The sequence below is a fragment of the Garra rufa genome, chromosome 2 (genome assembly GCF_049309525.1).
Source record: "Garra rufa chromosome 2, GarRuf1.0, whole genome shotgun sequence".
NCBI lineage: Eukaryota > Metazoa > Chordata > Actinopteri > Cypriniformes > Cyprinidae > Garra > Garra rufa.
The window spans coordinates 35,040,425-35,057,250 of record NC_133362.1 but is presented as its reverse complement, the minus strand read 5'-3'; the positions used below and the strand labels follow the sequence as shown (position 1 = coordinate 35,057,250).

Here is a 16,826-nt window from a genome sequence, read left to right as displayed (position 1 = left end):
CTTTAATGACTTAGTTTGATATTTTATGCAAGATCTTACCTGCAAATAGGACAGGGTTATTTTTTGAATATTCAGGCTGTACTTTTAAAGGCTACACTATTAAATAAAAAATAAAAATAAAAAAAAGAATTTAATGTGCTTTTTATTTAAGACATTTTAATATTGATCAGTAGCAGAAACTGAAGATTTGAATCAGTTCTGTTATTCATTTAATAGCTCTGATTAAATGATTTGTTTCATTGATCAAAAGGCTTTTTTAATTCTATATTTATATCTTATATAATAAATTTAAACGAATATTTTGATATTTATAATATTTTTGACCCTGGACCACAAAACCAGTCAATTAGGGTCAATTTGAAATTAAATAGGACAATATTTGGCCAAGACACAACTATTTAAAAATCTGGAATCTGAGGGTGCACAATAAATCTAAATATTGAGAAAACCGCCTTTAAAGTTGTCCAAATGAAGTTCTTAGCAATGCATATCACTAATCAAAAATGAAGTTTTGATATCTTCATGGAACATGATCTTTACTTAATGTCCTAATCATTTTTGGCATAAAAGAAAATCTTCGATAATTTTGACCATTGCTACAAATATACCCTGACTGGTTTCATGGTCCAGGGTCACATTTTATATTTGATATTAATACTTGTTGTTTCTTAAGTTTCTAAAATACCATTTGAAGTAAAATAATGTAAATAAATAAAGATAAATAAAATATTTCATTATTAGAATATTCAGTATTTATTTAAAATTTTTAAATAATTGTTTGAGCTAAAATGGCTATCAAAATTATAGAACAACCTATAATTTTCTAAATTTCGAGGTTACTGCTTAGTCCTTTTCGAAGTTATCCTAACAGGAGTAGAAGGCCAGTTTTTTAAGTATATTTCATAAATTAATTGTAATCTGAAGCACTGCATAAATAACTTAAATGAGATATTTAAAAAGAACAAAAATTAGAGAACACTTACGGATATAATCTGTTATTGTTTTTAATTTCCTTAATTTTATGATAAACCCAATTTAACTGGCAGCATTCCTCCAATTTTCACTGAGATTGCAAGATGGAGGGCTACTCTAAGATGACTAAAAAACCCGTGACAGTAGGTTGTCCAGATGAAGGCCAAAGGGATGACCCTTTTAGCCATTGCAAGACAAACTGGTTATTCCAAATCTGTGATTTCTCGATTGTTGCAGGTTTACAATGACACTAATTCATTCAAGTCCCCCCAAAAAGGCTGGTCGTCCATATAAAGCAAATGCACGAAAAGTCAGGATAATGCAGAGACTCTCAATGGGGAGTCGGGTTCAGCACTGCAGCTGGAATTGCTTGCCAGTTCAGTGCTGAACAGGGTAAGGATCTGTCTCGGCATGTTTAAGAGAAGTTTGACTGAAAGCTCACTCTGCAGTGACCAATCCTCTCATCAGGAGAAAGAATCAAAAGGCTAAACTTACCTTTTGCTGAGGAGCATGTTGTGTGGAGAGAGGAGAACTGGTCAAAAGTTAACTTTAGTGATGAGAGCCAGTTTAATTTATTTGGGTCAGATTGGAAACATTTTGCTCGGCGTCAAACTGAGGAAAGACTGAACACCAAGTGCGTACAGAAGTCAGTGAAAGGTGAAAAGGAAGTGCCATGGTTTGGAGAAGTTGGGCCTCTTATACAGCTACATGGCAGGGTGAATGCAAATGTTTATCAGAACCTCCTTCAGCAACATGCAGTTCCTTCCCTGCCAGCATCTCCAAATCAGCCTGCCATATTCATGCAAAACAATGTCCTTGACTCACAGGTAAAGCAGTTCCTTGAAGCTAAGAACATTGAAATAATGAAATAGCAGGCCCAGAGAGCTGCTCTAAACACGATTGGCAACAAAGTTATGGCTAAGAACCCCTAACTGTGGAAGCGAGTGGAAGAAGAGTGAAACTAGTGATGTGCTGAAAGTCATTCATAGCAAGGGACTCTAAACTTCATACTAATTTCTGGCAGCTGTAACCCTCCAAAATTTTAGTTGTAATCTTCTTTCAGGCAAAAGTGGTTACTGTTTTCTAATTTTGCTCACTTTGTTTTCCACAAAATATCGTTGGTCGAACAGTGGTAGAACAGTGGTATACCTACACCTATAATTCCTTCAAATTCTGAGAGATGAAGATTAACAATATCAGAAAAAATCAAGTTCTCTTATTTTGATATCCACGGTTTATTTCTCTGTCCTGTCATTAAGTAGATAGTTACTGATAGATTCTTCAAGCTCTTTGTCTCTGCTGAGGAGGCCACATTGCCAGTGTCATATGTTTACATAGAGATGGAGGTTTGCCCAATTCTGACTCGGCAGCTTTTTGCAGTAATAGTGTCTTATCACTGAAAGCAAAGCTTTGATGGGGTCTATTTTTTCCAGAGGTAATCAAACTGAGTTCTCGCAGAGGGCAGGAAAGCAGTTTAAAAAGCTCAGTCCAGCATGACCTCTTTTTGAGGGCCTTAATCAATAAACAGATAAGAGATGCCGTTTCAATTCACATGCCTCTCTTTATCTTGCCATTCGTTTTTGTGCGAATTGAGTTCCGTATGTGGGAGGCTGGCTTTGCCGTGTCGTTTGCTTCATGCGTGTGTTTGTATTTGATAGAACCGGATGGAAATTCTCAAAAATATTCAGCATGCTGCTTTGAAGATTAGCTAGTCCTCTGTGCATTTCTCCAGCTTGAACGGAGGATTGTTTGAACACTCTGCCATGACTATCGCTGCAAATATCAACCTCAGCTCTTAAACAAATTTGAGTCTCTCGTCTTTCCCTGCTTAGAGCTTTCACTTTCTCCTGTTTTCATTAAGAGGAAGAAATCACAGGGGCATTGCTTTGTGTGTTTTCTTCTTTTAGAAAGCACATGCAGAGAGCACCTCAGGGAGGAATTAAAACAGAAAGGCTATTTTTAGACCTCCGACTGAGGTTTTAGCTGTCCGGTGCCCTTGCAGGTGCTAAATCACTCTTATTTTAGAAATGGTGCCTTGGCCTAAATCAGTCACTGTTGTATTAACCTAGACCTGCTGTGTGCCGCCCCATCGCCCTCCAGGCTACGGTAGCGGTTCCTGACATAGACAGCTCACCCATTCAAATTATATCCTGTTTTTCTTTTACAATCACCTTCATTTTTATACTTTAAGGCAAGATACCTTAGGCGAATAGGGTAAAAAAAGAAATCATTGATTACATTAGGATTTGCAAACTTCTTTTGTATTAAGTTTCCTGAAATGTTATGTTTAAATATGCAAATAAGTCATTATCAAATTAAGTATGCACTAATTTGCATGCATTTCCAGAACAGAAATCTGAACACAGGATAAAGCTAGGTTCTTGTTTCATTTTGTTGACTTTTTCAAAGAATTTTCACTCCATGAATCAGAAAATACTAGGAATGCAACGATATTATCAATATTGTGATATTTTGCGATAGCAAAACCGTCTTAATATCATTCTGGTAACATGTCGATATGAAACTATAGGTCTTCTGGGGAAAAAATTGTCATTTTTAAAATATATGTAAACTACTTATTCTAACATAAAAGGTCTTTAAAGTTGTTTTTTGGGCAATTATGCTCTGGCACAGTATTTGTCAAACGAACTAAAACCAAAAGCGCAATATGGTGCATATGATGCAGTTTCTTGTTTTCTTTTGTCTTTGAAGTGTTACAAGCTGTTTGATCTGTAAAGTTGCAAAGATTAAAGTCTCAAAACCAAAGAGATATTTTTAAAAGTTAAGACTCAGCAACACCTCTCTAAAACAGCTAATTCAAATCGCAAATGCACGATCGCAAATGCAGACATGGTGTTATGTTTATGAGACAGAACGCAACATGTAAAAAGACAGTATGAGTCATTAGCATCAGTAGTTATGTCCCCACTGGATGCAACAAATGCCTCGTTTATAATGGGTTTTATTGTTTCTGTCTTGTCGCGCCGAGAAACGGCATAGCAAGGGGCGTAACATTTCTGTCACAAGCTTGAGGTAATCGGCCAATCACAACGCACCGGATAGTTGGCCAACCAGAGAACACCCTGGTTTTCATCAATGATCAGTTTTGTAAAAATCGCAGCGTTTCAGAAAGGTGGGGCAGAGAGGAGCAACAATAATGTACAGTATGTGGAAAATAATGTTTTTTTTTTAACCTCAAACTGTATAAACACATTGCATTACACAAATACACAAAATAGCAACATCATATGACCCCTTTAATCCCTTCATCAAGCCTGTTTTCGCTGCGCATTTCAAAGCGAAGTGTGCACTCTGTTCGGGCGATCAGCTCGTGATCCGGTGTTTTCCGCGCCTCAGAACGGCTCAGTTCACAGTCGCGATATCATATCGTGAGGTTTTGATATCATTACATCCATAGAAAATACTATTAAGAGCCTAGTTATGAAAAGCCAAATAGTGCAAATTCTCAAAATTTACAAGTTCTATGTTCAAACTATGTTTGTTTTTTGTTTTTGTTTTTTTTGTATTTTTGTAGCGTCTTGCCTTAAGCAGAGCTCTTGTGCACTGAACACTGCAAAAAGAGGTTGATCTTACTTAGTATTTTTATCTTGTTTCTAGTCAACATATCTAAAAATTCTTAAATTAAGATGCATTTACTTGATAAGCAAAATGACATAAGATAATTAATCTTGTTTTAAGCAAAATGCAATTTAGTTTTTTCCCCCTGGAAACAAGTAAAATTATATGCCAGTGGAATAAGTAAAAATTGTTAAAACAAGAGTATTTTACTTACCCCACTGGCAGATAATTTTACTTATTTTAAGCAAATTGCATTTAATTAATCCCCCCCCCCCCCCCCTTGGAAACAAGACTAAATATCTTATGTCATTTCCCTTATCTAGTAAATGCATATTAATTTAAGAATTTTTAGATGTTTTAACTAGAAACAGGACAAAAACACTAAGTAAGATTGGATTGAATTGGATTGTTTATCACATAATGGGATGTTTGGGCCAATAAGTGCATCGGATATCTTTGTAAAAGAAGGTGATGAAGAAACATAGTGAGCCTGAAATAGCCCATTGCGTGCATCCCTCAGGGTAACAGATCTGTGCGCACTGACATTGCTGGACGTCCTCCACAGGCGCTCGATTAGGAACTGAGGCCACCTAGTGTAAGTTAGAAGCTCAGTGGCACCTGAGCACTGTTAGTTGGCATAGCATGCTCTCTGCTGACCTCAGAGCAGTTTACAACTCTATGAGGGCCTGGGAAAGTGTCGTCTTAAGGCACAGGCAGTCAGCGATCTTGCTGGAGAATGACATTGAGGCCTTGAGGTGGCTTAAGGAGGAAGCTGTTAAAGATTTCTGAACAGGGATGCTTTCTGCATGGATGCCACATGTCAGGAGATCTCTTGTAATTGCGGAGTGTGAAGTGACATTGAGCTCAAGGATTAGACGCTTTGTGTTTCGCAGTGTACACGTGTTGACGGTCGTGCATTTTGAGGCCTGGCTAATTGTAACTTGATAGAATCCTCTTTCTGACTATCAAGGCCAAAAGCAGCTTGTGTTATGGGCTTCTTTTGTGTTATTTCGGCAGTTTTGCCTTTTATGTATGTCTGGTGAATTCAAGGTCTGGTCTCTAAATAACTTCCTACATGAGATCAATGGTAATGTCACTGAAAGGGCAGCACCACATTAACCTCAGCTCAAAGGCTTCTGCTTGTTATGAAATTAAGCCTTTTAATTAATTGAATCATTTAACTGTTGATTTAACCATCAGATTTATTGAATAACTCAGCAATGCTTTTTATATTTTCAGATTTTTTCTAATGGACAAAAGCACCTGGTGCTTTAAGACAGTCTTGAATCATGCAGTCAAATGTTCCTGATGTTGTGGCTGTCATTTAATACCAGAGGGAGACATATAAGAGCTTTGTTTTGAACACTTGCTATGACTCATTGAGATATATATTAAAATAGATATTTTAATGCATTATAATTAATTCAAGATATTATAATACACATTAAATTCATTTGTTTATTTCTTGTGAACACATCAAAAAGTGTTATTAAACTAGATTTGATCCAAAACCAGTACAAAACCAGTGTATATAGATGTAACCAAAGGTACAAATAACACAATGTCAAAAGTTTACAGAAGTTTGCAGAATCTACAAAGTGTTAATTATTTTACCAAAATAAGAGGGATACAAAATGCATAACTGAACTGAGTAAGATATTTCACATAAAAGACATTTATATAGTCCACAAGAGAAAATAATCAATAAATTTATACAAATTACGCCGTTCAAAAGTTTACATACGCTTGATTCTTAATACTGTTGTTGTTACCTGAATGAGATGTTTTTTTTTGTTTAGTGATCAATGAGTAGTCAATGAGTCCCTTGTTTATCCTGAACAGTTAAACTGCCCGCTGTTCTTCGGAAAAATCCTTCAGGTCCCACAAATTCTTTGGGTGTTCAGCATTTTTGTGTATTTAAACCCTTTCCAACAATGACTGTATGATTTTGAGATCCATATTTTCACACTGAGGACAACTGAGGGAGTCATATGCAACTTTTACAGAAGGTTCAAACACTCACTGATGCTCCAGAAGGAAAAGCAATGCATTAAGAGCCGAGGGTGCAAACTTTTGAACAGAATGGGGATGTGTACATTTTTCTTATTTTGCCTAAATATCTTTATTTTTCATTTAGTACTGCCCTTCAGAAGCTACAGAAGATACTTACTTGTTTCCCAGAATACAAAATAAGTTTTTGCTCTGATCTTCAAATTCAAAATGTTTTCACCCCCATCTTTTAATGCATCTTGTTGCCTCTGAAGCATCAGTGAGCGATTGAACCTTCTGTAATAGTTGCATATGAGTCCATTAGTTCAAAATTCTGTCATTATTTACTCACTCTCAAGTTGTTTTAAACCTGAATTAATTTCTTTTTTCTGTTGAACATAAAAGTTATTTTGTGGGTAACCAAACAGTTGCTGGTCCCTATTGAGTTCTGTAGTATTTTTGGTCAATGTGGACCAACAACTGTTTGGTTACCCACAAAATATCTTCTTTTGTGTTCAGCACAAGAAATTAATACAGTTTTGAGACAACATGTGAGTGAGTAATGACAGAATTGTAATTTTTGGTCAACTTTGGGATTGAGATTGCATTGTGACAATATTTTCAGACCAAACAGATGACTTTGTTTTCAATTAAATTAACATGTATTTCTTTTTCTTTCTCCATAGTCCTATAGAATCCTGTCAGAATTTCTACAAAGACTTCACGTTACAAATTGACATGGCGTTTAACGTGTTCTTCTTGCTCTACTTTGGCCTGCGTGTAAGTACATATATTTAACTTTTATATTCAACATTTTTATCACATTCTGTACACTCAATTATGTTTTTACCCGAAAAACTTTTTATGTTAGACCAGAAATTCTCGCTGAATTGTGGAAATTCTGTCATTAATTACTCAGCCTCATGTCGTTTCAAACCTGTTAGACCTTCGTTCATCTTCAGAACACAAATTAAGACATGTTTGATGATTTTTTCTGGGCCTTGAACGTGGTAGTTGCATTGCTGTCTATGCAAGGTCAGAAAGCTCTCAGATTTCATCAAAAATATCTTTATTTGTGTTCTGAAGATGGAAAAAAAAGGTCTTACTGGTTTGGAACGACATGAGGATGAGTCATTAATGACAGAATTTTCATTTTTGGCTAAACTTCTTCTTTAAAATGATGTAATATATATATTTCTTTTTCTTTCCGTCTTCTTCCAGTTCATAGCAGCCAATGATAAGCTGTGGTTCTGGTTGGAGGTGAACTCAGTGGTGGACTTCTTCACCGTACCGCCTGTGTTTGTGTCAGTGTATCTGAACAGAAGCTGGCTGGGTAAGTCTCCAAACACTCTCCTCTTGCTCCCTTTTTCATCCTGACCTTCCTGTCAGTCTCTGCACCCCAGGGCAGCGGTCACAAATCACGGCTAGATGAGATAAAGGCCAAACTGATGATGAGACAAGGGCAAATGTTTGAACAGGAGATTTTAGGATTATTAAGCCAACCTGCCACAGTTTGTTGTCACTTTATGTAACAGGAAACCCAAGAATAGCTACGAAATGTCACGGCTTAGAAACTAGACAAACTGCAAAGATGACAGTAGGGCTTAGGTGAAGAAGAGCTGGGAAGGATGGGAGGAACATGAGATGATTTAAGCCCCGGTCACACTAGACTTTGAGCATGCAAAATTCCTTCAGATGCTGCTGCAACGGTCATGATATGACGTCATGCTCTGCAGCTTCTTTTTTAAAAGTTAAATTCAGCACATGACACTAATAATACATTTAAATGTAAAAACATACAATCTACTACACTTTACCGCAGTGCTGCAGTTTTAAATGTTTAAAGTTAAGGTTGTTTTCATTCAGCTAGAGGTCATGCTGTGACGTATCAATCTCCTGTCGGTCACACAGAGTCATGTGATGCGAATTCGTTGCTCAGAGTTCACCAAGCTTGAACTTTCAAACGCAGCGAAATGCGAAAATATTTCGCACTGGCTTGCGTTTCCGGTCTAACGCATTCGCATGCGTATGAATGGAAGTCGATGGAACGAAAAGTGCAGTGTGACCGCACCTTTAGAGCTTAATTGTTAAGGAGCAGCATTAAAGCACATTCACACAAAGTCATTTTTAAGGGTCATCTGAATCTGCTTTTTTGATCTTGCTTATCTAAACTGGTCTTGGTGTTACAGAACGATGAGATTTGAGAAAAGGAAAGTGTTTGTTCCTATGAGGTTCACTTTTGAAAAGCCAGTGGGGCGAGAAAGCAACTCTCAGTCTGATGGTAATGATTTCCCGTCACAATGTTTTTTTGTCAAAGCTGAGGTGAGCGACAGGTGAAACATGACTGCGGTGTAAAGCAACTGGTGTGTGTACGTGTGTATCCTGTTGCCAAACAGAAGGTTAAGAAAGCAAGTCTCCTTTAGCCTACAGTATACAGTTAATGTAAAAACAGTCATTCATAACCGCTACACCACCTGTGTCATTAGTGCTTTCCAAACAAGTGTTAAAAGAATGCTGTCCTTCCTTAAACGCATCCAAAAACCACTAGTTAATAATTTAGCACTTCAGTAGCCAGCTTTAGAAAACTGTCATCATGGTGCTGTTTGAATAATGCATTAGAAAAGCAGCAGTTGATCAAAAAAAAATCTGTAATTTGAATGGTGTTCCTCCCTACCAAGCCAGTAAATGAAAATCAAATAAAAGCTGCTATCAACATCCGCCTAATAACAGCTGTTTGGCTGAGCGGCATATGTAAACAATCACTCACTTGCCCATGCAGTACAAATGCTGAGAAAGTTTCGACACTAAACTCGTTAAAAGCTCCAAAGCCATTAGGACTATAATGGCTTGGAGACGGACCAATTTTGTAACCAGAGTGTGTTCCCTAAATTTACAGATGTCACTTCACAGATGTCCACAATTTCAGGCATTGTCGTCGACTGTTTATACAAGAGTGTTGACTCACCTGACGCTCGGAGAAGCATCGTGATTAAAATATTACGGGATGTAGAATTTTAGCCAGAAGAAGTTAAGACTTTTGACATTAGTCCAGCTGATGAAACCAAATGGATGAGTGGTGAAACATTAAATGTAATTATTAAAATCGCTGAGATTTGGATAAGATTTAAGAAGAAATTAGACTTCCAGTTGTCCTTTTGACATTAGTCCAGCTGATGAAACTAATTGAATGAGTGGTGAAACATCAAATGTAATTTTGAAAATAACTAAAGTTTGGATGAGATTTAAGTGTTAATTATGCTGAGCTTTAAATATTGTACACTACCAGTGTTGTTTTTGACAACCATCTTAGATTTAGTCTTAGTCTTAGTCTTTTGGACTAAAATGCTTATTAGTTTTAGTCCAATTTTAGTCACTTCTATATGTGATAGTTTTAGTCCAATTTTAGTCGACGAAAAGTCAAAAAGGTTTTAGTCTAGTTTTAGTCAAAAAAGGGGGAAAAGTAGTCTTTTAACAAATTAATGTAGGTCAGTATTTTGCTGTTGGGTAGTGTCACTTGTAAGTTCTGAAAATAGCAGATCTATAGTTCAACACAATGTGAGCTTCCCGATCGACTATTTTCACCAATAATTAGAATAATGAAGGAATGTTTTACAACATAAAAGACAAACAAGGATGGAATGTTAAACGGCTTGCCATAGCGGCAGATACGTTTTAGGTTATGATTGGCATGCACAATAAGCAGAAATGTCATGCATTTTAAACATCTGACGGACCACCCACTAACATTTTCGTCTATTCTCGTCTCGTCAACGAAAACTCACACACGTCTCGTCATGTTTTAGTCATCAACGAGCCATTTTTATCTCGTCATCGTCTCGTTATCGTCATGAAAAAAAGTGGCGTCAACTAAATGATTTTGTCATTGTCATCGTTGACGAAAACAACACTGTACACTACCACAGTTTAGGGTCAGTAAGATTTTTGTTTGATAGAAATTAATACTTGCATTCAGTAAGTATGCATTACATTGTTGCATTAAATGTAGCAGTAAAGACATTTATAATATTACGAGAGATATACAAAGTCTTCTCTGCTTATCAAGGCTGCGTTTTTTTGATTTAAAAATGCAGAAAAAAGTAATATTGTGAAATATTATTGCAATTTAAAATAGTGCTTTTCTATTTTAATATACTTTTAAATAGAACTTATTTCTGTGATGCGAAGCTGAATTTACAGCAACATTACTGTAGTCTTCAGTGTCACATGATCTTTCAGAAATCATTCTAATTATGCTGATTTATTATTAATCTTAAAAACAGTTGTGCTTAATATTTTTTTGGAACCTGTGATACTTTTTTTCATGATTCTTTGATAAATGAAATGTTAAAAAGAACAACATTTATTTAAAATTTAAATCTTTTCTAACAGTACCGTTCAAGTTTGGGGTCAGTATATGAAAGAAATTAATATTTTTATTCAGCAAGGATGTGTTAAATTGATTAAAAGTGATAGTAAATACTTATATTAATATTAATATTACTTACTTAGGAAAATATTTCTATTTTAAATAAATGCTGTTCGTTTTAAGGATCATGTAACACTGAAGACTGAAGTAATGGCTGATGAAAATTCAGCTTTGCATTACAGAAATAAATTATATTTTAAAGTATATTAAATTGCAATATTATTTCATAATATTACTTTTTTTCTGTATTTTTGATCAAATAAATAGAACTTTAATGAGCATAAGAGACTTCTTTAAAAAAAAAAAAAAGAAAACATTACAATTCTCACTGATCCCAAGCTTTTGAACGGCAGTTTATATTTTAAATAAATGCTGTTCTTTTGACTGAAAACTGGAATAGTGCCTTCTGAAAATGTAGCTTTGCCATCACAGGAATAAAAACCTTTTTAAATTATATGAAATTATATGAAATTATTTTTAAATTGTACTGACATTTAACAATATTGCTCTTTTTACTGTATCATACTGTATATTTTTTATTTTAAAAAATGCAGGCTTAGTGAGCATATTATATTAATAATTTTTAATAATATTTGTAAAACTTTAAAAAAATTGTACTGACTTAAACTTTTTAATGATAATGGACTTGAAATGTGTGACTAATCATATGTGACACATTTACGTGACTCTTTGCCTGTTGGATGTTTTTCCACTGAATCTAAAAATGGTCTGGATAGTTTTCAATCTAAAATGTGTCATTTCTAGAGAAAAGATCATCAGGTTTCACACAAAGTAAACTTGAAGAGTTTGTGCAGCTCAACTGCTGCTTTCATTAAAGGAGTAGTTCACTTTCAGAACAAAAATGTACAGATAATGTACTCACCCCCTTGTCATCCAAGATGTTCATGTCTGTCGATCTTCAGTCGTAAGGAAATTATGTTTTTTTGAGTAAAACATTTCAGGATTTCTCTCCATATAATGGACTTCTATGGTGCCCCTGAGTTTGAACTTCCAAAATGCAGCTTCAAAGGACTCTAAACAATCACAGCCGAGGAAAGAAGGGTCTTATCTAGCAAAATGATAGTTTTGGTTCTAAAAAAAAAAACTATTTATAGGTGCTCGTCTTGTCTAGCTCGGCAAGACAAGCATTTGAGATTAAAAAGTATATAAGTTGTAAATGTTTTTAGAAAATAACTGATTGTTTTGCTAGATAAGACCCTTCTTCATCGGCTGGGATCATTTAGAGCCCTTTAAAGCTGTGTTTAAACTGCATTTTGGAAGTTCAAACTCGTGGGCACCATAGAAGTACATTATATGGAGAGAAATCCTGAAATGTTTTCCTCAAAAAACACCATTTCTTTACGACTGAAGAAAGAAAGACATGAGCATCGGAGGACAATGTGGTGAGTGACTCCTTTAAAGAAAAGGAGAGACTAACTAAGTACTTTCTTTATATATGCAAGCAATATTTTTGTGTCAGCATTTCATTTTAGACTGCTTTTAACGTTATACAACGCAAACTTTAAAAGCTAAAGCTTCTGTTAATCTCAGCTTAGCGTTTAAAGCATGCTACCTTGAAGTAGGGCTGCATGATATTGGGAAAAAATTACATTGCAATATATTTTTTCTTGACTCACCTTATTCACTGTCAATTCAGGCAAATCAAGGCTCTAATATGAAATTAATAATGAATGTTGCTTTTACCCTGATGAAAGGGAAATCAGCTTCTTCCTTTCACGAAAAACATTAAAAGCTTAGCCAAGATGGAGGAACAGCTGATCATAGCTGTTACAGGGATAACATTTTTTAGCAGCAGAGCTACTGCAATCAATTTTTAGTTTTGGAAATCCATTTATCTTTGTTTATTTATCTTTGCTGAAACTTCCGCGTCTTTAGGAGAGCGCGGCTCATGGTTGCTTAGCAACGGCAGACGCCACTGGAGCTCAAGTTACAGAGCGCTTTGGAAAGAAGGAGAAAGCGGCGCGCCTAGCGTTTTCCACGCGTTTTTAGGCGCGACATGTGAACGGTCCCTTAAATTCGTAGAGTTTCCGCGAGTTGTGGCAACAACTGCCAGGCACTCCCGACAAAGCACCTGTTTTTGGTCAGCAGCATCCTTTTTGTATCCAAAATACTTCCATATGACCGACGTTGTGTTTCTTTTTGCGACCAAATCTTCCATTTCGGCGCTTTTCTCCCGTCCCGCGCTCATTTCGCCCCATGCAGAGACTGCATGCATGAAGTAGGTGAAGCAACGTGTGCATTGTAGTTTTTAAAGAACCCTTATACATGAGTTAATTACTTTATATTAGACAAATATAGATCCGTGAATAGAAAGTTTAGAAATATAGAAAGTACATTTTTAAATCAGACACACATAATTTATTTTTTTTGCCCTGCATCGGGACTGCCACGATGTGACTATCGCGCATGCTTACATCGCGATGACGATGCTGAAACGATCTGTCGTGCAGCCCTACCTTGAAGTATTGATATGAGACGGTATACGTTTCACAGAATGAATGTGCTCCTTGTACTTTTAGGAACATGGTATAGGCCTGTCATGCAAAATAAAAGCCTCTCAAAGACCAAAGAGCACTCTCCCAGCACAGAAGGACAATTTCTCAGACATGATGAAAGATGGTGAAACAACCGGCATATGAAATCTAGAGCAACATCAGTTCACCAAACTCTGAATAGAGGGACTACAGCGATCATATGTTACATAATGATGATATACAGCATATCAGAGGTATATTAATTTAAGGAAAAAAAGAGCTTGTAGACAACAGTTTAATGAACATTGAGGAAATGTCATGTCCTCGGTTCTAAGACTAAGAATAACTATCCTGCTGGATTAAATACATTTATTAAGTGTGACCCTGAACCCTGAATGTGACACATATAGCATGCAGCCAAGTGAACTATTGTTTTCTGGACCCCCAGTTCCCACCCTGTTAAGAAAAATAGGATGGATCATAATTAAATCTGCTTCTCTAGGGATTGTCTGAGACCCTGGCACATGAGTGAACCTTTGCTATATCGTTCCCTTTTCTGAAAATTGGAGCTTGATGAAAGTGGTGGAGAACGTGCTATTAATTTGAAGGGTATGCAGAGACCCTCCACTGGGAAATAGAAATTAATCTTCGAGAAGCTGTCCAGGAGAGTCTTTTCAAACACAAGGGTTGTATATGGATTAGGACGAGGCTGTTTATAATACACTAGCTTCCTTCATCCTTGCAATCAATTAACAACAGGTACTTGACTCTGAAACGAAGATGTTTTGTGAGCTAAAGTCCTCTTCCAAAAGCTGTGAAGAGAAGGCAGTAATCACAGTGTCTTATGTGAGGAGATCTGGTGCATATTAATGGAGCGTACGTGTATAGAAGGAGATTCTCTGGTTTTATTTTCAGTGGCATTAAAATTCTACACTTCAGACACTTTGCTGTTTTGGTGCCCTGTTTTTTAAAACCAATACTACAAAAGTACATCAGTGGATGTATAAGAAATCTATTTGCTGATGAAGTTTTCAGCGATTGATTATTGCTTTGAGTAAACCATCAATGCTTCCAGTCCATCCCTGACTGTGGCTGTTGCGTACCACTGCCATCTGGTGGTTCAAAGCAGTATTGTGCCACATAACTAGATGACTTGAACTTACTGAACTAGATGCTTCTCATTTAGCGATATGAGTCGCATGACCAGAGGAAGAGAAATCATTGAAGGAAACTAATTTGTGCTTTAAACCTCTTTCACATATAGAGCCCCCTCTCACGTGGCAGGCTTCAGTACATTCATGCGCTGATGCATTCTGGGAGAAATGAGTGGCGAGTAATCCCGGCAGCCCTTTATCCCTCTTTACACATGTTCCCTGATTGAGAAAAATGAACCAGTGGTTTGTGACTGTATTACACGTGACATGCTGTTGCTCTGTGAGCCTGCAGATGTGAATGAAATAGTCTGAATGAGCATCTGTCCATTCTACACTTGGCCATTAAGCCTGCTTCAGTGCACAGCACTGGCCTACTCTGCTGAATACTGTTCCTCCAGCTTCCTATGCCACAGGGCCCTCCCAGCTGTTGAGTGAGAAACATGCCATCAGGTTCAACTAAGGTTCATGGGAAGTTACTTATGCGCAACTTTGATGCTGAAAATGCGATGATAATTGATGACTGCAAACTTATTTTCTTTCATTTAGACAAATATTTTTTTTAAACAAGCAGCCATTGCTGCTAAGCAGATTAAACGTTAAAGAGATAGTTGACCCCAAAATGTAAATTCTGTCATTACTTACTCACCCTCATGTTGTTCCAAACACCTAAGACTTTCGTTCATCTTTGGAACTTAAATTAAGGTATTTTTAATCAAATCTGAAAGCTTTCTGACCCTGCATAGACAGCAGCGCAACTACCATGTTCATGGCCCAAAATAATAAAGACAGGCTCTCGGAAAGGTCAGAAAGCTCTCAGATTTTATTAGAAATTCAGTTGAAGTCAAAAGTTTACATACACCTTGCAGAATGTGCAAAATGTTAATTATTTTATCAAAATAAGAGGGATCATACAAAATGCTTGTTATTTTTTATATACAATAGTATTTACCTCAATAAGATATTTCACATAAAATGTTTACATATAGTCCACAAGAGAATATAATAGTTGAATTCACAAAAAGTTCACATACGCTTGATTCTTAATACTGTGTTGTTACCTGAATGATTGTTACCTGGTTTTTTTTTTTTTTTTTTTTGTTTAGTGATAGTTGTTCATGAGTCCCTTGTTCGTCCTGAACAGTTAAAATGCCCACTATTCTTCAGAAAAATCCTTTAGGTCCAACAGATTATTTGGTTTTTCAGCATTTTTGGGTATTTGAACCCAGCAATGACTGTATGGTTTTGAGATCCATCTTTTCACACTGAGGACAACTGAGGGACTCATATGCAACTCAGTGATGCTCCAGAAGGAAACAAAACAATGCAGTAAGAGCCAGGGGTGTAAATTTTAACAGAATGAATATGTGTACATTTTTCTTATTTTGCCTAAATATCACATTGTTTTCATTTAGGACTGCCCTTCAGAAGCTCCAGAAGATGTTCCCCAGAAGACAAAATAATTTAAATTTACCCTGATCTTTAAATCCAAAAAGTCTTCACTGGCTCATCAGTGAGCATTTGAACTTTCTGTAATAGTTGCATATGAGTTGTCCTCAGTTTGAAAAGATGGATCTCAAAATCATACAATGTATAAATACACAAAAATGCTGAAAACCTGAAGGATTTTTTCTGAAGAAAAGCAGGCAGTTTTAACTATTCAGGACAAACAAGTGAATCATGAACAACTACCACTAAACAAAAATAAAAAAAACTCAACTATTATTTTCACTTGTGAACTATATGTAAACATCTTTTGTGTGAAATATTTTATTCAGGTCATTACTAAAAAAAATAACATGCATTTTGTATGATCCCTCTTATTTTGGTAAAAAAAAAAAAAAAAAAAATGCATTTTGCAGATTCTGCAAGGTGTATATAAATTTTTGATGAACCATACCTTTGGTGAACTGTCTCTTTAATACTCTTTGAGCCTGTTCTGTCTAAACAGGAAGCTCAATAAGTTTTGGAGCAGACCTTTGGCTTTGATGTTTCTTTAGCAGAAGCAAGAGAATAAAGGAAAGAAACACAGCATGAAAATATCAGGTAGACACCTTTGAAGTACAGCGAATACAGATGAGCTTAACAGCAGGATTACTGCACTTCATTTAGAAAGCAATTATTGCTGTAAAATGTATTATCGTTCATAATCTAATATAACAGACTTACTTCATGGCATTACAGTTATCAGTTGTTAAAAACAACAGGTGAAAA

At 36.1% G+C, this 16,826-nt stretch overlaps 1 protein-coding gene across 6 annotated transcripts in view; it reads left to right on the top strand.

The window, feature by feature from the left end:
- kcnma1a (potassium large conductance calcium-activated channel, subfamily M, alpha member 1a) overlaps window positions 1-16,826 on the top strand; it is a 275,869-nt gene that overhangs the window by 147,655 nt on the left and 111,388 nt on the right. For all 6 annotated transcript variants that reach the window (XM_073834164.1, XM_073834163.1, XM_073834162.1 and 3 more), the window contains exons 4-5: window positions 7,227-7,320; window positions 7,762-7,873. In XM_073834164.1, the coding sequence (XP_073690265.1) occupies window positions 7,227-7,320; window positions 7,762-7,873 (206 nt within the window). The remainder of the gene's footprint in view (window positions 1-7,226; window positions 7,321-7,761; window positions 7,874-16,826) is intronic.